This window comes from Acinonyx jubatus, chromosome C1, assembly GCF_027475565.1.
Source record: "Acinonyx jubatus isolate Ajub_Pintada_27869175 chromosome C1, VMU_Ajub_asm_v1.0, whole genome shotgun sequence".
Taxonomy (NCBI): domain Eukaryota; kingdom Metazoa; phylum Chordata; class Mammalia; order Carnivora; family Felidae; genus Acinonyx; species Acinonyx jubatus.
The window spans coordinates 125329427-125357247 of NC_069381.1; the positions used below are offsets into that span (position 1 = coordinate 125329427).

General features: G+C 35.0%; 1 protein-coding gene across 3 annotated transcripts in view; it reads right to left on the reverse strand.

Annotated features, from left to right (window-relative positions):
• Window positions 1–10762: 10762 nt before the first annotated feature.
• DARS1 (aspartyl-tRNA synthetase 1) overlaps window positions 10763–27821 on the reverse strand; it is a 62654-nt gene continuing 45595 nt past the window's right edge. For all 3 annotated transcript variants that reach the window (XM_027055869.2, XM_015065969.3, XM_027055871.2), the window contains 10 exons: window positions 27620–27679; window positions 26034–26145; window positions 25039–25173; window positions 22356–22503; window positions 18904–19050; window positions 17359–17401; window positions 15968–16048; window positions 14771–14882; window positions 14494–14565; window positions 10763–11427 (listed from right to left, as the gene is read on the reverse strand). In XM_027055869.2, the coding sequence (XP_026911670.1) occupies window positions 11336–11427; window positions 14494–14565; window positions 14771–14882; window positions 15968–16048; window positions 17359–17401; window positions 18904–19050; window positions 22356–22503; window positions 25039–25173; window positions 26034–26145; window positions 27620–27679 (1002 nt within the window). In that variant the 3' untranslated portion in view covers window positions 10763–11335. The remainder of the gene's footprint in view (window positions 11428–14493; window positions 14566–14770; window positions 14883–15967; window positions 16049–17358; window positions 17402–18903; window positions 19051–22355; window positions 22504–25038; window positions 25174–26033; window positions 26146–27619; window positions 27680–27821) is intronic.

Consider the following 27821-nt stretch of genomic DNA (forward strand, 5'->3'; position numbering starts at 1 on the left):
CTATATCTGTATCTATACCTATATCTATATATCTGTATACATACATATGTATGTATATATAGAGATTTTTTAAAGTTTATGTATTTATTTGAGACAGAGAGAGAGAGAGAGAGAGAGAATCCCAAGCAGGCTCTGCACTGTCAGCACAGAGCCTGATGTGGGGCTCAAACTGAGGAACCGTGAAATCATGACCTGAGCTGAAACCAAGAGTCAGACTGAGCTACCCAGGCGTCCCCTACTTATTATTTTTTTAATGCTTATTTATTTTTGCCAGAGTACAAGCAGGGAAGGGGCAGAGAAAGGGGGACAGAGGATCTGAAGTGGGCTTTGTGCTGACAGCAGGGAGCCTGATGTGGGGTTTGAACTCATGAACCTCTAGATCATGACCTGAGCTGAAGTTGGACGCTCAATCAACTGAGCCACCCAGGTGTCTTCCCCCCTACTTAAAAAGCAGATAGGAAAAAGGCAGAGGGTTAAAAATTATGTTACCGTTTATATCTTTTCAGACCTCCATCAGCGCATGCACATATTTGGATATGTACATATAATTTTCCATACACAGTGTGAAATGGTATCTAGGTTAGGGTCCTGGTGGGAAACATACGGCACACTCAGGAGTGATATGCTCAAAGACAGCTTTGAGAAGTGGTCAAAAACAAAGGTTTGGGAAGTTTAAAGAAAACAGAAAGGGATGGTGATACACCCTGGAACCAGCAACTATAGAAAGCTATTGCTGCCTCTGTGTCTGAAGGGATAAAGAGAGACAGCACTAACTGGAACCTGAGAAGAAGCTGTGGCTATACACAGGGTGCTGTAACCTTCTGCTCAGTGCAAGCTGTGTCCTTCGGGGAGGAGAGCAGCCATGGCCAAAATGTGGCCCAGCAGAGAAGGAAAATAAATATTCTGGCCTTTCTCTTCTCCTTCCTTCTAATCTCCTATTGGTGCCTTCCAAAGACCAAATCCAATTAGAAGCCTTTGAGAAGGGTACCTGGTTGACACAGTCCATAGAAGCTGGACTCCCAGGGTACACAGCATGAGCGGAGAAGGGCAGTGAGTGGGATAAGGGGAAAATAGAGAATGCCCAGCCTACATAAAGAGACTGAAATAACAATGAATATATATATGTACTCCTAGCTTGGCATGGCTCTGATACAGACAGCTTTCAGGTACCACTGTTCCGTTAAATTACACCAGACTTCTAACAACTTGGTTCAAATTCCAGTTATTATGGTGTATTAACTGAGTAACTGCATAAACACTGCTAGCTCTCCAGTCCACAAATCACTCTGCAAATAACAGATGTTCATCATGTTCAGTGACCAATCATATCACTTATAGAGAGCAAAGTGTGTAGTTGTGTTTCCTCCTTGTCTTCCTCTAATGAAGTAATGTGACATTTTACAAAGGCAGATAATTGAAAGAGGGAATTGGCCAACAAAGATGAAAGTAATGCAAAGAAAAAGAGAACTCCATAAGTGAAATCTGAATCGAATGTACATGGAGTTATAGGAAAAATAGCTGGCCAGGGGCACCTGGGTGTCTCAGTCGGTTGTGTCAGACTCTTGGTTTTGGCTCAGGTCATGATCTCATGGTTTGTGAGTTCAATTCCCGTGTCGGACTCTGCATTGATGGTGTGGAGCCTACTTGTGATTCTCTCTCTCTCCCTCTCTCTCTGCCCCTCCCCAACTGGCACTGTCTCTGTCTCTCTCAAAAATAAATAAATAGACTTCAAAAAAATAGCTGGCCATGGTGACATTGCCCTATTTGAGAAACTCCAGATATGCAGCTAGAGGAACTTAGCAAAGATGAACTTACTGAGATAAACAAGGATTGTGATGGAAAGGATGAAGATGTCTCAGAGGAAGTGACCACAGCAAAACGTTTCACATTACAGCAATTCTTGCAGATATTTCATGACACTGAAAGTACAAAGGATAAAGTGCTGGAGGCTTATCTGAATGTAGGAAGGAGTGTGGTAATTCATCAAAGCATAGGAGAGTTGGTCACTCCATGCGGTAAGTTATATGACTAGAAGACCAGCACTGTTCAAATTACTCTTGCTAAATATTTTTTACGGAAGAATGAAACACCTGAATTCTCAATGTTTTAATATTTTTAAATTATAAGGTACTAAATAAATGTTAGTTTTCTCATTTTTAAATGTTTGACGAATTTTAAAGGTCTTAAAACAATCCTATTTCCCTCCCTTTTTACATTGCTTTGCAATTTAGTTTGTATGATTTTTAGGGTCCTACACAACTGTTCAAAGCAAGGACTGCCTTGTGTTTTCCAATGACTGATTAACACTCTATAACATGGATAAAAACATTATTTAATGGAAATTTGGGTTGTTTGCATTTTTTTCATGCTGTAATAAATATCCTTATGATGTCTTTTTTTTTTTTTTTGGTGTGCATCTGTATTGTTAGGAAAAATTCTAAGAATGACAGGTCAAAGGCCTATGCATATTCACATTTTGTTTAGGGTTAGGATGAAAAAAAATTTTTTTTTAAGTAGGCTTTACACCCAGGATGTGGAGCCCAACACAGGGCCTGAACTCATGACCCTGAGATCAAGACCTGAACTGAGATCAAGAGTCAGACACTCACAGGACTGAGCCACCCAGGTGCCCCTCACAATCACATTTTGCTGCTAATCTGCCCTCCAGAAAAGCTGGCTGATTGCCAGTTTACACTTCACCAACAGTGCCTCAAAGTTTCCAATTCTCCATCCTGTTGCAAACAATAAGCATGTCTTATCATCACCAGTTTGGTATCTCATTGATGTTTCAATTTGATTGTCAGAGAAGTTGAAAACCTTGAAGAGATAAGGTTTTGTTTGTTTATTTATTTATTTTTAAAGAGCTAATATTTATTTATTTTTTATTTTTTGGAGAAAGAGAGAGAGCGTGCAAAGGGAGAAAGACAGGGAGAGAGAATCTTAAGCAGGCTCCATGCTCAGCATGGAGACCTGTGCAGGGCTTGTTACCATGACCCTGGGATCATGACCTGAGCTGAAATCAAAAGTCAGACTGAGCCACCCAGGTGTCCTGAAGAGATAAGGTTTTAAAATGTTATTTGGAAAAACGTGGGAGTAATCCCTACGATTACTCATGTTGTAAGTAGAGCGTTTACTTGCTCTAGGGACATAATGATGTCTTGATCTATTAAAAACAGTGGCAGCCACCAGTCCATCTCTCTGAGCAGCATTTAAGAGTCTGGTGGCTTGTTTTAATTAAGCAAAGTAGGAACAAGCAAGGATTTGAAGAAAGAGTGTACAAAAAAGTGCTAAGACTTTGCAAACTGGTGGCCACCACTCTTAGCCAGATGGCTTGTTTTTAAAAGCCTCTGGGTCACACTTTGGTCCTTCAATTAAATATATACACACACGGTTAGATTTAGGAATTTAAAAATAAACTCCTGTGTAAAAACATCTTGTTCTGGGCTTATTATTAATAGTTTCATCCCTGAACTACCAAAATTAACCAATCAATTTATAAGTAGTATCAGACACAAACCATGTACTCAACATTTTGCTATGAATATGAGGCTACAAAAACTTTAAGATGTGGTCCCTGCCCTTAGAATATCTGTTCAGAGAATATATTTTATATGCCTAGAACTATAAATGAGCTTTTACCTGGATCTCTCTTTTAGTCCTCACAATCCTGCAAGGTAGGCATTAAATCTACACATGAGAGCTGAGACTTGGTTACACTCCTATATCAGGTCTGACTCCTCATTACTACACCAAATTGGTTTTTTTAAAAACGTTTATTTATTTTTGAAAGAGATAGCATAGGAGCGGGGCAGGGGCACAGAGAGAGACAGCAAGAATCCCAAGCAGGCTATGCACTGTCTTTGCAGAGCCCAATGTGGTATTTTACACCATGAACTGTGAGATCATGACCTGAGCTGAAACCAAGAGTTGGATGCTTAATAAACTGAGCCATCCAGGCACCTCACTACACCAAATTGTTTAAACAATTCAGTTGAAGAGGCACCAGGGTGGCTCAGTTGGTTGAGTCTGACTCTAGATTTCAGCTCAGGTCATGATCTTGAGGTTTGTGAGATGTAGCCCTGCATTGGGCTCTGTGCTGACAGAGCAGAGCCTGCTTGGGATCTTCTCTCTCCCTCTCTCTGTTAAATTAAAAAACTTAAAAAAAAATCCAGTTGAGGGGGCCTGGGTGGCTCAGTCGGTTAAGTGTTTGGCCTCGGCTCAGGTCATATTCATGCGTTCAAACCCCTTGTTGGGCCCTGTGCTGACAGCTCAGAGTCTGGAGCCTGCTTCAGATTCTGTGTATCTCTCTCCTGCTCGCACTCTCTCGCTAAACATTAAAAAAATTAAGAAAAATCCAGCTGAAGAAACAGTAGGAATGAAGAGTAACAAGAAATTTTAACTTATATTTTTAAAAGTTTATTTTTGAGAGAGAGAGAGAGAGAGAGAGAGAGAGAGAAAACACAAGTGGGGGAGGGGCAGATAGAGATGGGAGAGAGAGAGAATCCCAAGTAGGCTCCACACTGTCAGCACAGAGCCTGATGTGGGGTTCTAACTCACAAACCATGAGATCATGACCTGAGTTGAAGTTGGATGCTTAACTGACTGAGCCACCCAGGCATACCAAGAGTAACAAAAATTTTAGACAAAAATTAAGGTGGAAACCCTGTGGTCTTAATAGTAAGGTGGTAGTTTTTTATGGGTTGAATAGCCTGGGGTATATTCAATTGGATAGATCAATTATTTGGAAGATCCTGAGCAGCTTTGGGAGCAGAAGAGCCATTCTTGAAAGTGTGTGGGATCTTTGGAGACAGACGCAGGTGTTGGAAAGGAAGAGTTGAAGGAACTTTGCCAGGGTCCCATGAATAAAAAGAAAACACACTGCGGCTGAGCAAAGGGAAGGAATGACAGATGCAGCTCATCTGAAGGGTCAGACATCAAGGGGCAGGTGGTGTGGGTTCTGCTGTACTGATGAGGCAGAGGTAATGTATCACACAGCGGAACAAAGGGCTACTCCGGCTGGTGTTGTTAACCATAGTCCTTTGTGCAGGGTGTTGACCTTGGACGAAGTGGCAAAACAAAAATGTTTGTTTTAAACAGGGTCCATCGGACTTTTGAGAAACTGAAGCCACCAGATAACAAATACAACTCAAATTCTAGAGAAATCCTCAAATGCCAGCAAGGTGAATTAGAACAGAAATTAGGAGAATGTTGTATTTTCTCTACAATTAGTGCCAAAGCCACTATCACTAAGGTGTTTGTAACTGCGGCCTTAAAAAAACCAGGCTGGCCCATGGGAAAGAATATTTTAATGGTCTCAATACTTGTAGATATGTCAGTTAGATCTCAATAAATCTGGAAAAAATAAAAGAACTCCACCCCTTTAAAAAACCACCTTCCAGAGCTTGTAGGAGCTGTTTGCTGAAAAATATATTTTCATATGACCCATCTGTATAGTAATGTACTTCAAGGAAAAAAATTTTTTTAAGTCTTAAACATGTTTCAGCTTTAGTTAACAAAGTTTTATTTCATAAAGTGCTCTTAACTATAAATAAGTGAAAGAGAAAAAATAAATCTGAAAGTTACTTATGCAATGCAAGAAATGGTCCATGGCAAAAGCTTCAGAACAAATTTGACTCTACCCCAGTGGAATCCTTTGTTGCTCCATGCAACTGCCAGAGAACTTCCTGTGGAGCCTGCTACCCTCACAGCCCCTGCAAAAGCCAACTGGGCAACAACTCAGTGTGAAAACTACTGTGCTAAGAGATAGCATGTACTCATTGTTCATATGTTATTTTCTTCCTTCATATTATAATCATGTTCCTGAAGAGGGTCCACAGGGTTTACATGTGATAACTCTATGTGAACACATGTCAAGAACAAAACCAACAGAAAACCAGGCAAAAATGTTTTGTAGGACAGTATGATAAAGAATTTATTGAAAGCATAAATGATGGCCTAATTCCCACCAAATATATGAACAAAAATAGGCATAAATGAGGTAAGAACTAATTAAATATTTTAGAAATGAAAAATATAGTCACTGAAATAAAAAAATGCAATAAATGGGGTTAATTTTAGACTAGGCATATTTGAAGAGTAATTAAATCAATTAGAAGACAGCACTCATGGAGTTCATGGAGAAGAACTCATCCAGAACACAGAACAAAGATGAAAAACATGAGAATAGAGACCCAACAGAGTAGTTAGTGGCCCAAATTTAGCCAACTGGAGTTTTAAGAAAAGAAAAAAGGGAGACAATAGTAAAGCAGTATTTGAAGAGCGACTTGCTGAGAATTTTTCATAACTGAAAATAGATGTGGGTCTTAGACAAAAAGCACATTCATTCCTGAGCAAGATAACTATTGAATAGATCAAAATTGGTAGCAGTTCAAAGATAAAGACACAACTTAAAAGCTGCCAAGGAAAGAAGCCAGGTTATCTGCAAAGGAAAACAACCGTACTGATAGTAAACTGTTCATAGACAATAAGAGAATTTAATGGTGTAATATTTCAAAGTGCTAAGGGAAAAATAACTGCCAACCTAGAATTTTATACTGAGCCAAATTATCATTCAAGAGGACAAGATACTTTGAGTTTATAATCAACAGGCTCTAACTTAAAGACATAAGAAAAGAGGTACTTTAGTAAGAAGAAAAGTGAACCCTGATGAAATGTACAGATATAAAAAAAAGGCACAAAACTTGATAAAAATAAAGGTCAGTATATTAACTATGGTCTATAAAAAATAAAACTGAAACTTAGCAAACTAGGGGGAAAAAAACCTTAAAGAAAGTAGAAGGAAGGAAAATGATATAAAAGCAGAAATTAATGAACAAAAAACCAAAAGCACAGACAGGATCCATAGGACCAAAGCTAAAGACATTAGGTGAAGAGATTTAAAAAACAGATAAATGTCTAAAAAAAAAAAAGTACAACAAGATTAAAACATTTTAAAACTATAAGAGAATTCTATGAGCCTTATCCTATTAAACATAAAACTTTCTATCTCAAACAAACTTTCCAAAAATGAGAGGCTGATATGGCATAGATATACAAACTGGAAAAGAAAAATATAAAAAAAAAAATGGCTATAAACAGAAACATAAAATCCTTAAACATGAAATTAGTAACTATAAATAGACTATAAATGTTAAGAATATATATTATAGTCTCTAGAGCAATCACTAAAAAACAATACAAAGAAGTTCAATTAAAATATCAATAGGAAAATGAAATGCTAAAAAATATGTAAAGTCATTAAAAAAAGTCAAGAAAGGAAAAACAAAAAACAGGAGACAAAGTAGGAAACATTAAATGGTAGATACATATCTAACCATATAAATAACTACATTAAATCTTTTGGGGAAAATTTTCCAATTAAAATGTAGAGATTGTCAGAATGTATAAACAAGATCCAACTATATGCTGTCTATAAGAAATCCACTAAACACAAACATAGGTGGGCTGAAAGTAAATGACGGAAAAAGATATGTGCTAACAATAAACACAAGATGGAAATGGCTATATTAAGTTAGATAAAACAGATTTTAAGTGAGAGCATTACTAGAGTTGTAAAAAGGCATTTCATCAGATTAAAAGTCCAATTCATCAGAAAGATGTAAAAATCGTTAACAGTATATATGGCTAATAACATAAAGAATGTGTCAAAATACCCGAATCAAAATTTTACAGAAAAGGAGAAAAATTCCAAAGTCGTCTGTCAAATTTCTTTTTTTTTTTTTACAATATTTTTTTAATGCTTATTTATTTTTGAGAGAGAGACATAGGGCATGAGAGAGCAAGAGCAGGGGAGGGGCAGAGAGAGAGAGGGAGACAGAGGATCCGAAACAGGCTCTGTGCTGACAGCAGAGTCTGACACAGGGCTCAACTCATGAGTTGTGAGATCATGACCTGAGCTGAAGTCAGACACTCAACTGACTGAGCCACCCAGGAGCCCCTCATTTGTCAAATTTCAGTGATTGATGGACCTAGACAAAAAACACAGTAAAAGATAGAGTTCCTTTTTTTTTTGGTAATTTTTAAAAAATGTATTATTTATTTTTCAGAGAGTGAGAGGACACAGCACGAGTGGAGAGGGGCAAAGAGAGGGAGACACAAAATTCGAAGTAGGCTCCAGGTTCTGAGCTGTTAGCACAAAGCCCAACACAGGGCTTGAAACCACAGACTGAGATCATGACCTGGGCCAAAGTCAGACATCTAACTGAGCCACCCAGGCACCCCAAAATGGATTAGTTCTGAACAACACTATCAACACTATTTCTATCAGTACACTCAACAGGGACAGAATATACATTCTTTCCAGAAGCACACGGTTAGATTTACAAAGAGATGTGAAGAATTAGTACACGGAACACCAAACAGTACAAAACATTGCAAGGTGAAACTGAAGAAGACCTAAAAGTCATTCATAACAGAAACTCTTAACAAATGGAATCTCATTAACCTGACAAATGGCATCTATTCAAAAACCTATAGAAAACATCACACTTAATCCTGAGACTTCAGAAGTATTTAAGTTAAATAGAAACCAACAAAAAAAAGCATGGTCCCATCACTGCTTTCATTCAACATTCTACTTAAGGGCTCAACTAATGCAATAAGGAAATATGATGTAAGAATTAGGCAGGAAGAGATGAAACTCCTTATCTGCCAGACACTATTCTACCTGCTAGGCACTGTTCTAAGGGTTTTTCACTTTTTAATCCCCACAATAGTCCATGAGATAAGATTATGCAAATGAGGAAAGTTGAGGATAAGCAAGTTACCCAAGTTTATACAGCTAATGAACAACAAAATCAGGATTTGAATCCAGGCAGTAGAGCCACAGAATCTATACCATATGCTACTGTGTTATCCTCCTTCCTATCTATCTACTTTGAAAATTAAGTCAATACAAACTATAGAACTAAGAGTTCAGGTATGTTGCTGCAAAAAAAAAAAAAAAAAAAAAGTAACATAAAAAACTGGAAGTGTTCTTATGCCTTCATAACAAACAAAAAAAAATTTTTAATGTTTATTTTTGAGAGAGAGTGAGAGTGCTAGCAGGGGAGGGGCAAAGAGAGAGGGAGACACAGAATCTGAAGCAGTCTCCAGGTTATGAGCTGAAAGCACAGAGCCCGATGAGGGGGCTCAAATGCATGAACGGTGAGATTGTGACCTGAGACAAAGTCAGAGGCTTAACTGACTGAGCCACCCAAGTGCCCCAGTAACTATTAAAAAATGTAATAGGAAGAAGATCCCATTCCCAATAGAAAAAAATAGTAAGATACTCTAGCATAAACTAAAAATTAAAAAAAAAACATTTCAAAAGATGGTAAAGAGTACCAACATATTTTAAAGAAAAAAAATACCAAAAAATTAAAGGATAGACTAAAGAGAAGAAAATTCCAAGTCTTTCCAAATTATTCTACAGACTTAAGGTAATTCCAATCAAAATCTCAGGATATACATACCAAATAAATCTGCAAAACGATACTAGACAATGTTAATGAGAACTATTTAGCTAAAATATGAAACCATGAAAATTAAAAAAACACTGAATTCATGTAATAGTTCTAGCAGGATAGGATCAGAGTGGGTACACAGGACACCTTAACTGTCTCCACGTCTTTTCCCCTGAAAAAGGAAATAAAGTATTTGAAAGCAAATATGACAATGTTAAGATTTGATAAAGCTGGGTGGCAAGTACAGGGGGTGTCCTTTTTATCATATCTAATCTGGTTGGCATATTTGGAATACTTCATAATAAATAAAAAAGATCGTATCATTTTAGGACTTTACAGACTGTTTACTTTGAAAGAAGCTATAATTCTATGAATTTGAGAACAGCTTTAGGCCATTATTAGTTTAGGGCCTGGGAATTAATATACAAAAAGATGGTTAGTAGTCCATTTGTTCTTGGTGTGGCTTAAATTTCTTGAATACTTTCGGAGTGCCAACTGTACTCAAGATAGTCTAGTAGAATATGAAGGAAAGACATAAAAATTGAGTCTGTACTTTCACAGAGGCTTATAATCTAGGTGGTGAAATAAATGAACTTTCAACAGTAACAGGCAGATGTTTACGTTCCAGGAGTAATGTCCTAAGTTTCTGACCTCCCTCTTTTTCTGTATTGGTTTTTCTCTTCCTGTAGGAAAATATTTGTTTTGTTCCTGCCCATTAATGTGGTTCACTGTAGAATTAACATCAACATATTTAATAGAGAGAAAGTGTTCTAATTGTAATTCTTACTCAAAAATTTATTTTTGGTAGGAAAAATTAGAGTGCATTAATTTAGTGACATTCACTAAATATTAGTACCAGTTAAAAATGAAATAGAGGGGTGTCTGGGTGGCTCAGTCAGTTAAGCATCTGACTCTTGAAGTGGGCACCGAGCTGTGCGTCAGGCTCTGTGCTGATGGCGTGGAGACTGCTTGCGATTCTCTCTCTTCCTCTGCTCCTCCCCTGTTCATGCTCTCTCTCTCACAAATAAACTTAAAAAAAAATGGAAAATTCAGCAATACTTTTTAATCTATATGAAATAGGCTATTAAGCAACCCAAGCTTTCAGCTTTAAGAATGCTATCCTCCTATAATCCATCTGAACTTGTATCTTGATATGAATACATGTTGCGAATATATCAGCATTCATTTGTTTTTAGGTATTTACATAAATCAGTTGTGTACTTTTTCTTTTCCCAAATTACAAATGCCAAGAACCAGTTACAAAATCAGACTGCCATGAAATCACACAAAGACAAATGTAACGAGTTTTAAAATTTTATTGAAATTCAATTCAGAATTTAACAATTTAAGACAGCATTATTTTGAATATTTTCTAACCAGTATTTTCACCTGCTTTACATGATTTCTGGGAACAACTTTAAAGAACTGATACTTTCTGCTTAATTTTCCATAATATGTCAATTATACATTCATTAAAATCTCAGTTCCCTGAAACTGTTATTTCAATGTCAGAATTTAAAAAAATAAGCCCAAATATTGAAAATTTAAGACATTAATATAGCCACTGTAAAATAGAAAAGAAAAAAAAAACCTTACACAATCTGAACTGTTTAAAATTGTTAACATTTATTGTAGTAATGCAATATGAATTTTTTAACATAACCATATGAATTTTTCATTAAAATGTTCAACCATTTCCTACTGAAGCATGTCCAAAGTTATAAAAATCTTCTCTTTTAAAGTAACCTACATTGAATTAATCCAAAGTAACTGTGGCACTTTAGATAAAACATATACTCCATTGTAGTAGCTTAAGGAATAGCCTGATCAATAGCAGGTTACTGGAAAGAATAAAAACAGCACAGCTTTCTTTAAGGAGTGAGTCGTTTGGGATCACGGGGGAACATTGAGGTCTGGCGAACATTGTGCAATCCCAAAAAAAGCATAGTGACTCGTTCCAATCCTAGGGAAAAAAGTAATCATTAATTCCTTTTCTGAAAACCTTTCAGGGTCTTACTTATTGAAACTACCAACATAGTATCGTCGATTAACAAAATACTTCTATTATTTTGAGTTTATTTAAAATGAACTGTTTTGGGTCTGATACAGAAATAGAAATGATGCTGTATGTGGGAAGGACTAAATGAGATATCCTTAAGTTGTATGGATTCTGTGAACTACAAAAATCTTGTAAATATACAAAACTTACGATTTAAGCAAACACAAAAAAGTCATTTTATAAGCCTGTATGTTTTCAAATGGGACCAGAATCTTAATTATGTAGTCTAGACCATCAGTATAAGACGAGAGCCATAAACTTCTTCAGGGAAGTTTATTAATGGAAACACCAGAAATTTACTGTAATTCAATAGATGTGTAATGTAGTGATTCCTAGTATAAGACTCTAGGATACATTATTGTAAATGTTCTGAGTGCAGAAGAGACTGATTTTGATATGTGACTTAAATACTGTATCACTGTCAGAATTAAGACCAAGTACCACCTAAGAAACCGAAAAGAACTAGCAAATGAAACTCTGTGTGTGTAATTTATTTCACCAAAGTTGTAGAAGACATTATAGAAAAAATGCAAAGAATATTTTTATACAGCAATAACTTTTAATTTTAATGGAATGTATTTAACTTCTTTTTTTTCTTTAAGTTTTTATTTAAGTAATCTCCACACCCAATGTGGGGCTCAAACTCATGACCCCAAGGTCTAGAGTCGCAGGCTCTTCCAACTGAGCCACCCAGGTGCCCCAGGAATGTATTTAACTTCTAAGACAGAAATATAAATAAGAGAATTGACATTTTTAAAATGTTTACTTATTTTTGAAAGAGGAAGAGAGCACATGAGTGAGTGGGAGGAGGGCAAAGAGGAGAGAATCCCAAGGAGGCTCTATGCTGCCAGTGCAGAGCCTGATGAGATCATGACTTGAGCTGAAATCAAAGAGTCAGACACTTAACCAACTGAGCCACCAGGCGCCCCTGAGAATTAACATTTTTATTGCTATTCCTTACCAAAAAATCTGCAGCTGTAAATTCAAACTTTGTATTAATCTAATACCAATCTAAAAACCCGACTATATCCCATCTTCCCTTTAATCATTAATTACCAAAAAATGTGTGGTATTTGATAACAATTCAAATGTCCACAAGTTTGATTAAAATTTACATTGTCAATCAGTCACAAAAATATGTGAATTAAACAAAATGCACATTACTGCATACTCTGAGAGAAAATAGTTGTGCATTTCCCATTTGAACTTAAATTCCAGGGGCGCCTGGGTGGCTCAGTTGGTTAAGCATCTGACTTGAGCTCAGGTCAAGATCTCATGGTTTTGTGAGTCTGAGCCCCATGTTGGGCTCTGTGCTGACAGCTCAGAGACTGGAGCCTGCTTCAAATTCTGTGTCTCCCTCTTTCCCTGCCCCTACCCTGCTCACACTCTCTCTCTCAAAGATAAATAAACATTAAAACAAACGAACAAAAACAACTAAATTCTGTATCCAGTGGAGCACTGTTTGTAATAACAAAAGGCTGGTATCAACCTACATGTCTATCAAATTTTGATGTACCCTTTCAATGGATTGATTCTATGTAGTGTTAAAAAAATACTGAAAATGTCTAACTAAGTACTGATAAGGAACAAATGAGAAAATACAGTAAGTGACAAATGCAAGGTACTGGATGATTTATATTGTATGCTATAATTTGTGTAAAAATGTATTTTTAAAAGTGTCTACTTTTGCATATGCAAAGATTATCTTTGCAAAGGTAAAAATAAAACTAGCAACAATAGTTTCTTACAGGGAGATGAATACATACTCTTCTATACCCTTTTAATTTGAAAAATTTTACAGTACTATATTATTCATTCACCAACCCTCCCACCCAAACAAACATCAAACAAAAATTTCAAGGAAACTATACATTCAGAATTCTTTTAAGAGTCTCTGATAGGGACATCTAGGGGGTGCCTGGGTGGCTCAGTTGGTTGAGATCTGACTCTTGATTTCAGCTCATGATCTCACAATACATGAGCTAGAGCCCTGGGTCGGTCTCTGTGCTGACAGTGTGGATCCTGCTTGGGATTCTATCTCTCTCTCAAAATAAATAAATATTTTAAGAAAAGTTCTGATAGGGACACCTAAAAATTGAGCTAAATTTTTACTTATTCATTTACTTTTAAAAGGTTTATTTTTTATAAATTTATTTTTTTTAAGTTTATTTATTCATTTTGAGAGAGAGAGAGAGACAGAGAGCATGTGTTCTCATGGGAAGGAGGGGCAGAGAGAGAGGGAGACAGAATCCCAAGTAGGCTCTGGCACTGTCAGCACAAAGCTTGATGTGGGGCTGGAACTCAAGAACCGTGAGATCACGATCTGAGCCGAAGAGTCGGACATTTAACTGACTGAGCCACCCAAGTGCCCAGATTTCTTTATTTTTTAAAAGTAATTTCTACACCCAACGTTGGGCTTGAATTCACAACCCTGAAATCAAGAGTTGCATGCTTCTGTGACTGAGCCAGCCAGGTGCCCCTTACCCTTTGTAAATCAGAGTGGTCTCTTACATTTACTCTAGAAGTGGTCCTAAAAGCCAATGAACCATTACATTACAACAAAATATTTAGCAATAATCCAAGCTAACTCGAGGGAGAGCTTCAATTTGGGCTACTGTGAATGAACTCATGGATGCAGAAAACAGGATACTCAATTTAAAAGACATTTTGCTTCTCAACTCTTCAGAGAAAAAAATGGCTAGAAATTTATTACAATATTTTACACATAAATTAGCTGTTCATTTTGTTCCTTGGAAGTCACATTTTCATTTAGTCATAACTCACAAAATTTGTTATAATTCAAATTTGTACCATACTTAGCACTTATGGACCTATTTGTAAACAATAACAATATATAAAATTTACTTTTTGAAGTCTCATGTTGAAGAAATTTAGTTAGAAATGAATGAACACTTTGCCAAATGAAATCTGGATTGGAACTATATTCTCATAATATTAAAATAATATTACCAATGCCTCCACCAGCATGAGGAGGGGCTCCAAAGCGGAAGGAATCAATGTATGCCTTAATTTTCTCCAAATCTAGGAAAAAAAACAAACAAACAAACTCAAAAGCCCAACATAATTTATCATTTTATTTAGTAACTCAAAAAAAAGTACTAAGCAATAATTATTGTTCAGTAAAGATTAAAACAAATAACTATGTTTCTGAGAAGTCTTTAAAAGGTTTAAAATGTGCTTTTTTCACAATATACATTACTCTCCCAAATATATTTAAGTTGTTTACCAATTCCATGATGTAAGGCTCTCTCTGTTAGCAGCTGAGGATCATGTATTCTCTGAGCTCCTGACAGTATTTCTTCTCCCCTCATGAACATATCGTAAGAGTTGGACTGCTTCTGCAGGGCAAAGCAAACACACAAGAAAACACCACTCTTCTAGTGGCTATCATTCTATTTCCATTACTCATATGAGAGAAAAAAAAATCTCTGTTGTTCAAAGAGCAAGGCCATTTCCCCCTACAATTAATGATGCAATCTGCTCCAATGAACACAATTTGTTTCTCCAAAACAAGATTAAACTAGTGAGAGCTGAATAATAACTTCTTCCTTCCCTCTATCAGATTTTATAGTCCCCTCCTCTAACACGTTCCAATAACAAATCAGAGCACCATATCTAACTGGTAAGAAGTAGTGCCGATTCTCATTTCACTTTATCATCTGAAATGTTTTTAAGTATGATATAATTTTGAGACATTTTTGGAACTTCAAATTATCAACAGGTGTAGTCTTTTTAATTTAGATTTTTAAAAATTTTAACAAAAGTAAATTGAACAACAGTTTACCATAGCTTAACCTATTCTCTTATCATGTTTTAACTTACTTTCCCTGTCTTCCAGTAAACCAATGGTTCTCAAAGTATGATTCCTGGATCAGGAGCCTCAGTATTACCCAGAACTTGTTAGAAATACAAATTATTAAGCCTTCAAGACTAACTAATCAGAAAGTCTGGCGATGGGGCCCAGTCATCTGTGTTTTAAAAAGCCCCCCCAAGTGATTCTGATGCACACTGAAGTTTGGGAAGCACTGTAATGGAAAAACAGTAAAAGGTCAAAAGACAATACAAATTAAATGAACTCCCAGGACAAAATGTTGTTTTTTTAGTTCAAAGTCAATGATAATACTATGCACTATAGTCTGCAAATCTAATGATACTATTTATTATTTATATGGCATTTCTTCCTCATAAATCTTCAAAGAATGAACCATGAAAATGATTTTTAATGTAGGCTTTGGGACTAATTTTCTGGAATATTCAAATTTCATAATATCATTCTACCTGAATTGGCAGAAACTAGTAGTAATATATATAGTGGCCCATCAAAATTGCAAATTACTGATGAAAACCATTATTCCCATTGTACAATTTAACAGTCACAATAAAGCTTCCCCCCCCCCCCCATATTTAAAATAAAATTACTTACGGGATTTCTTGGGTCAGGCATGGTATAGAAAGGTCTGACAGCCAATGGATATTTATCAAGAATATAAAAATCTGTATCATACTATAAAAAAATGATTAAAATAAATTAAAAAAATTTTTAACCAAAGTAAAAAGAAGGCTAACATTTTGGTAATTGTCTTTTTAAAAATAAGTTTTGTCTTCAAAATTACTATAATTACACTGTATATACAATAAATATTCTTCTTTCAAGGAACATCTGTATCCTATGGTATTTTGCCATCATGTTATAAATTCCTCTAATAATTAATTTTTGGAAGCTTTTATTATTCAATAATAGTTCAAATATTGTTTTCTTTCTTTCTTTTTTTTTTTGATATGTAATCTCTTTGTAATTTCTTCCCCATTAAAAATTATGCTGCAATAAAGTGATTTTCATTCCTTTCCTTTGTTAATCTAATTTCAGATACAATTTAACTTTTGTTAAATTATTCTAAATCTCTTTGGGTTTTACAAAAACTATATTAAATCTATAAATTATACTAGGAAAAACTGGCATCTTTTACAATATTCATCTTTAAAAAACCCGATTATTTTCCAAATAATTTAAAATTTTGTACAGATATCTAAAAGAAATCTGGTAGTTTTCTTCAAATGAAAACTATAATTGAAATAAATCAGTAACATTAACATGAAGTTATGACATTTTTGTTAGAAAGAATATTATATGATCCAGATTTAATGAAAAACAATCACATTTCAACGGTTTTGATGCTAACCATTTTGCTACAACTCAAGCACAGAGGGAAAGTCAATAGAGCTGACAAACCGGAACCAGCTCTGCTGAAACAGCACTTTAAAGGTGTAAACTCAATACTGCAGTTTCAGAAAGAAGTGAGCTCCCCAGTCAGTCTTGAGTACAACCAGCAGGAGGAGCTCAAGGTCTGTCTTCATTCACACACAATTCTTTGTATTTCTTGGAAGATCACACTAAATTCAGCTTTTATCTTCTTTCGAGTTTTAAAAAATGAGATAGGAAAGCAGCAGAGGCAGAAAAGAAAATTCATTCACCTTCAAGTCCCATTAATTAGTGAGGGTACTCAGAAAAGATTGTTTCTAAATAATTTCAAATCATCTTGAGGTCCTTTCTGACTAACCTGACAGTCTGATACAGATACTACTTTTAGGGATACCTCAGTACAACTTAGTACAAAAATCAAATAATGAGCTAATCAAACTTACTCAGCAAAGCTTGTCTGAATATTTTTTATTTCTCCAAGAATTAAAAAAAAATCTATCAGCCTCCTTGGTTTTTTAATTTATTCTGGAATCTTAACATTCTGGAAGACTGTCCCCCCTGCAACTGTTCTTTAGTACCAGATTTAGAAAAAGAAATCCAGCATGTAGTCCTACCTTTTCCTTCACCAAACGACCCAACAGTTTTTCATTTGGTGTACTGAAGAAAAAAACAAAACCAAAAAAACTCCATGAAATTAGATATTTGAAGATCAAATAGCAACTTTAAATAGTTTTAAGTTAATAAGGCACCTCTTCTATTTGAGGTTCTCAAAGGATAAAAAATGTGGACAAAATACATAATTGTCTATCCTGCTCTTTTTTAAAAAGGAAATTACAGTGACTTAACATTTAGTAGGTGCTACTCAAAAATATTTAAATAAAATGATAAACAGATTTAGTAATTCACAGATTCAGAAATAACATGGATGAATAATTTCCCACAATTATACATAATAAAAGTTCACTATAGCAACATAGGCTACATTCTTGCCATTAAGTAGTTCTACTTTAAAATGATCTCTTTTTTGTTACTCTTTAAGTTTATTTGTTTTGAGAGAGAGAAGGGGCAGGGAGAGAGCAGGGAAGCAGGGAAGGGGCAGAGAGAGGAGAGAGCGAATCCCAAGCAGGCTACATGCTCAGTGCAGAGTGACGTGGGGCTCGATTTCACAACCGTGAGATCATGACCTAAGCTGAAATCAAGGTCAGATGCTTAACTGAATGAGCTGCCCAGGTGCCCCTAAGTTACTCTTTATCAAAGGTTTATAAAACAAAAATCAGTATTTCCAAGTCTTTAAAATTTAATAGTGTTATATAAGCCTATTAAATTTCTATACCTAAGAGGCTGTTACTTTAGCTTCTATCCTATGTAAGAACAATTGCCAAAATAATCAAGAAAATATTGCTCAGCTTAAAATAATTACAGAATTTATAGTTTGCTTTAAAATGCAATCTAGCAACGAAGGAAATGCTTAAAACCATAAGTGCATATTACTGTTAAAGAAACAAAAATAAAGAGTTTTGAGCAAAATACGCTTAAAAAAAGCCCTAAAAAAGACAACAACCACCCCTTGCACTCCTACATCCATACAAATTATTGTGAGGGGTTAAATATTTTAACTTAAGAACTTTTGAACAAAATAGAAGTACTGTAGATAGTAACTGCTTTATTAAACCACATAATTTGCTTCAAAATTATAAGATATATGATGTGAATTTAGATAGCATAATACCATATACCAAATAAAGAACAGATATTTTTATAAGCTTGGAGATTGTAATTTTATGCCCTAATCCTGTGTGGTGATGGATTTAGACTGCTGTCTATCCTCTCTAACACAATAACTTAGAAAGAGAACTAACATATTAGATGACAAAATCATAGGCAGTAGTCACTATCTTTAAAGTGTTACAAATATGGGGTAGGTGGGGACAAAAAAATGGTCTTTATAAACAAAACTATCGAAGAAGCTCAGGCAAACCACATCAAACAACATTTTATTTCAGATCACACATTAAACCAGGATCATGCTCTATACCAAAGTTAATAAAACTGAGGTTTATTACCTGGGTGAAAAAAAGATCATCATTCATTAATATACTCATTCTTTCATATCTTAAATCTAATTTACTAGAAAATTTTAAAAAATCACAAAGTCAAACCTCAGATCTTCTTCATCTCCCATTTCGATTCCAGCTTCCCTAAGCATAGCCAATGCTTCACAATACTCCAGTCTTAAAGTTGGCTCCAAAAATTTGAATGGCTCACATGGGAATTGTTTATTCACTGTCCGAATTTCAGTTTGAAACCTATTTGTACAATGATGCAGTTAATAAAAAAATATATGAAGTGTTTTCTCCACAAGAGGTCACTGTGGCAACACATAAAAATTTTACTGATACTGATGAAATAAGGAGCATATAGTTCTATTCTTCTACACACTTGATATATATATTTTTTAAAAGAAAGAAACATTTTTAACATTTCACAGGAGTCATTATATGTGCAACAATGAGGAAAGGGCAATCTGAGTAGGTTCAGTGGTGGTAGCAGTAGCAGCTCCATGGTCAGCCAAGTGCCTTCTTCAGGTGAACCACTCAGCCCCACAGACGCTTCTAGCTGTCTGGGGAGCCCATTCCCTAATGGCCGGCTGATGTAGACCCAAGAGTCTACTGCACATACTCTTAGTTCTATGTGTTCTACTGATAACAAATTTTTAAATTCAGAGGTAACTCAAAAGAAAATGCTTTTAGAGTAATGTTGTTTTGTGTAACATCAGCCTCAATACAAAAATTGCCTTGGGGACTTTTAGGCTCTTCTGTAGTAGTGGCAACAGCTAAGAAAAAAACACCTGGTAGGTGTTAAGTACCTATGTCATACAAAATCATTCTTTGAATCAGTGTATGCACCAGGAAACAGTGTTATCAACAAATTCTTTACGTTAAAGACAAAATTTAAATACTCAAAATATTTAACACCTTTCTCAGTCTCATCTTGTTTTGCCACCCCAGTGGTATTAAAGGATTAAAAACCATAACTTACACCAGTTAACACTGTTAGTAATATAAAATACCCATTTTATGAGGCATTAAAAGGAGCTTTTTAATCCTTTAACACTTGTTATCATCAAGGTAGACCAAATTAATGAATACTTATCTTCCCCCATCCCCATTATACTGTAAGTCTGTAAGTGCCAATTTCCCATTTTAATAACCACTACAGTATAGGTCTAGCCTTTAAACAACAGGCACAAGACAAATATTTACTGCAATTAATTGTGGAAGATCCTATTTTAGTAAGATTTAAAAAGCATATCTTTGCTATTTATGGATGAAATGATAGCTGGGATTTGCTTCAAAATAATAGGGGGTGGGAGAAATGGGTAAACAAAATTGGCCATGGGTTAACAATAGTTGAAACTGGGTGATGAGTACATGGGGTTCATTAGGCCAATCTTTCTATTTTGTATGTGTCTTGAAATTTTATGTAATTAATAGGATTGAAAAGTATGTTTATATTCCATGAAAGCAGTAGAAATTAAAACATTATCATCTCCTGATTAGTCTTAAAGACTTTCATGGGAGCAATAAAGCTTAGCCATTGATTTATTCAAATCTTTTTTTTTTTTAATGTTTTATTTATTTTTGAGAGAGAAAGAGAGTACAAGCTGGGGAGAGGCAGAGAGACAGGGAGACACAGAATCCAAGGTGGGCTCGGAGCTGTCAGCATAGAGCCCGATGTGGGGTTCGAACTTGTGAACTGCGATCATGACCTGAGCCAAAGTCGGATGCTTAACTGACTGAAGCCACCTGTGCACCCGATTTATTCAAATCGTGATGTAATAAGAAGGGTTAAGAAGATCCCAATAATTGATCTTTAGTTTTTTAAAAAATTTTTTATTTTTGAGAGAGAGAGAGAGCACAAGTGGAGAAGGAGCAGAGAGAGGTGGAAACACAGAATCTGAAGTAGGCTCCAAGCTCTGAGCTGTCAGGACAGAGCCTGATGTGGGGCTTGAACTCATGAACTGTGAGATCATGACCTGAGCCAAAGTCCGATGCTTAACCAACTGAGCTACCCAGGTGCCCCCCCAAAATTGATTTTTAAATTGCCTTTCTTTGCCGTGGATATTAATCCCCATTTGTTTCTATTAATGGTAATACAAAAATATAACTACCAATATTTTAAAATACATCTGTATATTATTCTTCTATGAGAAATAAGTACTAAGGATAAACATGAGAGGGACATGACACAAGCTAGGTAATCCAACTTAAAACTGACACAGAAACTTAAAATTACTAAGTGACTTAAAGAATATAAAAAGGCTTTTCTTTCTAGGTTGCCACCTTAAGTCTACTTGAAAAAGTCTAGTGATGATGGTGTCTGAGTCTCTAATTTGTAAACAAAGATTTGATTAAACCCAAGGGCCCAATTCATGCTTGATCTGTTATTACAAAAACCAAAGTGGAAATTTTATATTCTAGTATTAAAGAGAGAAGATATCAAAACCCAAAATAAACAGATGTCAGAAACTTTCTTGAGTTATAAATGTGAAAAGAAAATGAGAAAAGCTTTGTTCCTTCACTGTAGTTTCAAATGGTATTTTATTTTATAAGGAAACATTAGTTGTCCCATAGATTATCTGAATGAAAATTGCTTTAAAAAAACTACTGAAATGTTTCAGACAACTAAGGTTAAAAAAAAAAAGGCTGTCTACAATTACATAGTCATCAAAGTAACAATGCAATGCAGAGAACACCTGGAAAATATTGATGCTTATGCTACAAGATTTTTGTAAGATCAATGATTAATTTAGACTTGCAATGGAGTAAATAAGATTCACAGTACTTTCTGAATCCCTTTTAAGTATCAATGAAGCATATCCAAATACATCAACAATTAACAGTTAAATCAGTACTCTTCAAATAAAAACTTCAAATACAGTCCTTTGTCAGTTATCAAAGCATTAGATAAGTCTACTCTAGCCTAATATTTAAGTACTGTTTCAAATATGGAGAAAGGAAAAAAAAGACTCTTGATCTTACTAAACTTATTTTCCATTATCTTTTCCTATTTTCTTTGTGTTAAACATCATCACAAGTAAACAACTTTCAATGACCTTTAAGGGAGAAACTATTTGCCACTTTAGAGGGTATACCTAATGTGAACATTTTACATAATTCAATTTTTTGAACACCCTGAACATGTTTATTAACTTTGTATAAGATTCTTATCAGCACATTATTATTATTACCACTACCAGTTTGATAATAAACTGTTATAAAGGTAATATAGGCTGCATTTCTTTCAGACATTCAGGATGTAACATAAAGGGAAAAATATAGTTAGGTTGGTTCACAATCTGGTAAACTTCCCCACCAAAATGAGGTTAACTAGCTGAAGTCCAAGCTGACTTGGATCTAGAAGTACTAGTTTGAAGTATACATTTTTTCACTAATTAACTACTGATCAACTAAGTGGCAAGTACTCTCCTCCGTATATATTTATGTTTATATATATAGCTTTACACTTTCAATTCATAAATTGCTTTATTTTGAAGAACTCAAACTGATTAGACATTAAGTCCACATAGGGATATAAAATATGTTTTTACCTTTCTTGGAGTCCTTTGAATATTTGTACTAAGGTGTCAGCAATTTCTTCCACAACTTCATGGTAATGGTAATTAAAAGCCATTTCAATGTCCAAACCAACAAATTCAGTTAGATGTCTGTGGGTATTTGAGTCTTCAGCTCTGAATACTATAACATTAATAAAAGAAACAAACAGTAAATGGAAATTTTGGAAGTTTGGAAATTTGGGGACTTAAACATAAAATTTTATTTACTAGTACTCAAATGGTATTATTTTCATTATCATTATAGGGTTTTGGAAAGACTTTTGATAAGCCATCTGTTTCAGCATTCTTTTGGACAGCAAGTTCATTATCAACTCTTAAAATCATGTAGTAAAAGCTGTAACAAATGTAAATTAATAAATGAGGCTCAGGAGAATCCCGAGGGAGTGCAAGATCCTGAAGAGCCTTTTCAGTAATTAAAAATAGGTCCAACAGTGAGTTCTTCTCAATTTTATTAAAACTTGACTCAAGCTAAATGAAATTTGTAAAAATGAAATAACATTATATATATTCTAGCCATTACCTCAGTCCAGCTCTTATTGTCCACACTGTACTGTCCTCCTTTCCCAGTCTTCCTGACTCTAGCTCTGCTCCATCTTTTCTACAAGATTAATATTCCTATAACACATCCTTGCTCAGTAATTAACTAATTAACTACTGATCATCAATGGTTCCCAAATGGTGACTGAATGACAAAAAATCTAAAACCTTTATGTTTTTATAATTTAATCTTACCCCATATTTTCCATTTCTTCTTAACACTAACTAGTCTTATTTTTTATTTTCTCCCATGCTCTTTACTCATTCTGCTTCTGCTAACTAGAAAATGTAGTCTGTCCTTAAAGCCCACTTCAGTTTGCATTCTCTTTTCTGGTAACTCTAGCAAATGCCATCTTCTCCCTCTTTTTACACTATCTATACTACATAATTAACACCAATCTGCTGATTGTACACAGCACAATCTGATTATTCACTGTGAAAATCAGTTGATTATTCCCTGAGACTGCAATATGTATGCATGTCTTATTCTGTCTGGGGAGCAGGGACAATGTTTATTCCCTTGTCACTCAAAAACATGGTCTGCAAATCAGCAGCATCAGCAGTACCTGGGAGCTTGTGAGAACGGCAGAATCTCAAGCCTCCCTCTAGACCTAACGGTCAGAATCTGTATTTTAACAAGATCTTCAAGTGATTCATGTGCACATTAACATTTGAGAAGTGCTAGTTGATTTTTTTTTTATGTACATGTTATCTAGCACAAGGCTATGTATGCAGCATACATTAAAAAAATTAGTTAATAAATCCAGAAAATTAACACAATTAATGCTCTTGCCAGTTTCTAACAGCAGGTATTTAATTTTTATTTAGCTACCAAAAAACTTATATATATAAAATAACTTGGTAAGTTTTATAGAATGAAGCAAAGCTGGTTTTTGCTTATAACCCACTTTATTAAATAATCTGCCACATGATTATGTGTCCATGCTGAACTTTAAGCCAATATTTCTTAAAAGCCATGTCAACATAACCAAGCAAATATCAGATATTTCTTGTTAATAAATTCTAATGGACTTTATAGCACATTCTCAATGCTAAGAACAGTACAAACAATAATACTAAAATAGAATAGCTCTGAAATAAAATTGGTAGCAGAGTATACAGAGGTACATTTGTAAGCTTACAACAGTAGTAAGGGGCTATCAAGGACAACAAATTACATTTTTCGAAAGATTGCAACTACTTGTTCTTTAGTGTTCATGGAGAGTTGAGAGTCCAAACAGGAGCTAATTACACCTAAATAATAATAAATAATATACTCAGGTATATTTCAGGGGGCATATATTATCAAAGCATGCATTTTCAAAATGAGATCTTCCCTAGGCAAACATTTTCTTCAGCAAACTTCTGTAGGGATATCAAATGGTTATGCATCTATTCACATAAGCGATGTTCAACTACTTAAAGAACTATTGAGCATACAATTTTGTGTGTGGGGGGGGAATTTCTACCTAAGCACATTGTCTTTTTTCCCTAAAAGTCTAGTGGCTCCCCCCTCCAAAAAAAAATTGTTTTAAAGTTTATTTCTTTCGAGAGAGAACAAGATAGAGAGAGTGAGTGTGAGAGAGCTCACCAGCAAGCATGGGGGAAAGACATGAGACAAGAGACAGAGACAAAGAATCCCCAGCAAGTTCTGGCTGGCTGTGAAGCCCAACCTGGGGACTCAAACTCAGGAACTATGAGATCATGACCTGAGCCATAATCAAGAGTCAGATGCTTAACCCACTAAGTCACCCAGATGCCCCAAGTTTTTAAAGTCTAGTGTTTACATAGCCAACATATAAAAGGATTTAAGCTTTCAAAATGTCTGTACCTAGAGGCACCTGAGTGGCTTAGTCAGTTGAGTGTCCAACTTCGGCTCAGGTCATGAGCTGATGGTTTGTGGGTTTGAGCCCTGCATCGGGCTCACGGCCATCTGTGCAAAGCCTGCTTCAGATCTTCTTTCCCCCTCCCTCCCCATCCCCCGCTTGCATGCTCTCTCAAAAATAAAATAAACATTAAAAAACAACAATAAAATATCTGTATGTAAAATGTGTTCCTAAAACCATAACTACAGTACAATTAATAAATTTTGAGAAAACCATAACCACCAACACCTTACCCGGTCCAATACAGAAAACCTTCTCAAAATCAGCACAAATACACATTTGCTTGTACAGCTGTGGGGACTGGGCCAGGTATGCATTATTTTTAAAATAGGACACAGTAAATACATTGGCTCCTCCTTCACTGGCAGCTGAAATGTAAACATTTTTGTTATTATAAATAACTGTGAACTTATCAATGCAAAGTTCTAGTAAAAACAGTTTACATACTTTTGGTTTAAGTACTTCACTTAAAAAAAAAAAAAACTGGAAAATCAAAAATTGCAGAGAAACCATAGTCTATGTAAGTCTTATACCTGATTCTAAACAGTTCATATTTAGATCAGATTTACTTCTTTGGCTATCCCTTCATTTTACTTTTTTGGATATATACACTCCCTTTCTGCATCAATTTCAAATCTATTAAAGCTACTGTAGAAGGCCAAAATATTTTTTAAAAAAGGAGAAGATATTCTTAATGATTCTATCTTAATGATTGTATTCTATCAAGAATACAATGTTCAATTCTTGATTTATAACTAAATGCCATTTGTAATACACTTTTTAGTGTTATTTAAGCAACTTAAAAAGAGTTAAATGATTAAAATAAAGTTCTCATATAAGAATGAGAATTAATGAGATTTTCTAACTTGTAGTATTTAGTAGTATTACAATGCAGTTTATACAAAACAAAATTGCAATACCAATTTAGAAAAAAACCTACATAATGAAAGTAGTTTCTAGTGCAACGTATGTAACAGCAATCTTGTTTCATGTGCTACTGCCTAATTTTATAATCACTACCACATAATGACTTCTGAAAGGAGATGTTGTATTATTGGTGTCAGTGATATGTGACTGCTGCTATATAGCAGTCTTCAAAATAAGAGGTCTCATGGCAATAAACCTTAAGGGATAGTCGGGATTCTCAAATTAAAAAAAAATTAATATTAAACAGCTTGGGGAGAGCAAATTTATTTTTAAAAATTAAGAGAAATCTCTTAAAGCATACCTGAGATAATTTTAGGAGTTTGGATCTCCACAAAACCCTTGTTAATTAAAGTTTCTCGGAAAAGCTGGCAGATACCAGACTGGAGACGGAAGACTGCCTGACTAGTTGATGTCTAAAAGACAATAATAAAATCTAATGAAATCAATTCCACACATTAACTGAGATGGACTTATTTTCTAATCAGGCCACCTGCCTGGAAAGTTCACAGAGGAAACACTTCATTGTATGAGAGAAAAGTTAGGTCAGATGACAATTAGTATAAGGATATATTTTTCATATTACAGGAGAATGGCAATTTTGCCTTTTAAAATCTCCAATGACTCCAACTCGACTTTGCTGAGAGTCTATAAGAGATTAGAGAGTAGTTTAGACATAAACTAAGACGCTCAAAAGATTTCAAGTACACAATACTTTCCAAAATGTGAAGTCAAAGTAGGGGTTAAAAATGTGAATGCTTACAAGGGCCAGACAAATAACATAAATGGAATAAATGAATGACACTTCCTGAGTGGTACAGGGCATAGTAGAGGACATAATGCCCCGTCTGGAGTGCTAGGTAATGTTGCCATGCCACAGTATTGCCAGATTTACTTCCCACTTTTTAAGAAAAGCCATCTACATTTAATGTGCAAATCCCTACTTTACAACAGTAGCAGTGAATTTAAATGAAAAAAAAAAAAAAGATACCCAAGAAAAATACTACTGGGGCCAAATTCTATAGGCACAACCAAAAACTTGTGGGAATACATAGCATGGACAAATAGAGTATGATGTCTAACTACTGTGGCCAAAATTATGAAAAACCTGAGGTTTCTAGGCAGTATCAAGGACTTTTGATTATTGTTACAGCCTCTTCTATAGAGACTACAGATGAAAATAAAAAAGGAAGTGGGACAAAAAAGCAAATACTCAGGGGAAACGTTAAGAGTGTACAATAAAGGTAGACCCATATGATTGCAGAAAAGTTGGAAAGAACTCTTAAGGTGACAAAGAATCTAAGCTTTAGGTAGAATATTTAAGGAGGAAGATGTGGTCAAAACATACAGAAAGATGACACTGGTTTTACTACAATAATGAAACCATTGAACTCTTTCACTTGCAACCAAACCAGAAAGGGAAACAGAAGACCTATGAGATTACTAAATAAACCACAAGGGCCAACTACTTCTTTTATTAATTCTGTGCTCAGATCAAATTCAAAGGATTGAGGCATTAATTACTAATCTCTACCTGGTCATTCTAAAATGTGCGTATAATTTCTTGCACAATTTTGTAGTGATAATGGATATGTTCTTACTTACTAACTTGTCAAAAACAGGTATCACTTGGGAGCAAACCCATTTATTGGCTTCATGTTCCTTTGTCATTTTAAAATAATGCAAGTCAATATCCCATGAATTACTGCTCCACGGTCCTTGTGCCTGCAATTCTTTTTAGGGGAAGGGTCAGTCAGTCAGTAAGGTACATTGCTTTCTGTATTGTCATATGTATAGGCAATGAGTTCTATAAACTTGAGACATGTATGGTATCCCTGCCCACCTGGATTTTGGCACAATCATGTCACTTAATAAATAAATGAGGCATACCCTGAGATCAATAACTCTGTTGTCTAATCTTGTATCCTGGTTAACAGTAGCTCTTCCTTCCTAAAAAAAGATGAAAAAACAGATTTTACTAATTTTTTTAATAACACAAAAACACTTTAAGAAGCCATGCTTACTTTTAAGTGAGAATAGGTGTGCTTATGTGTGTTAATATTATACCCCCAAATCAGAATTCTGAGAAACA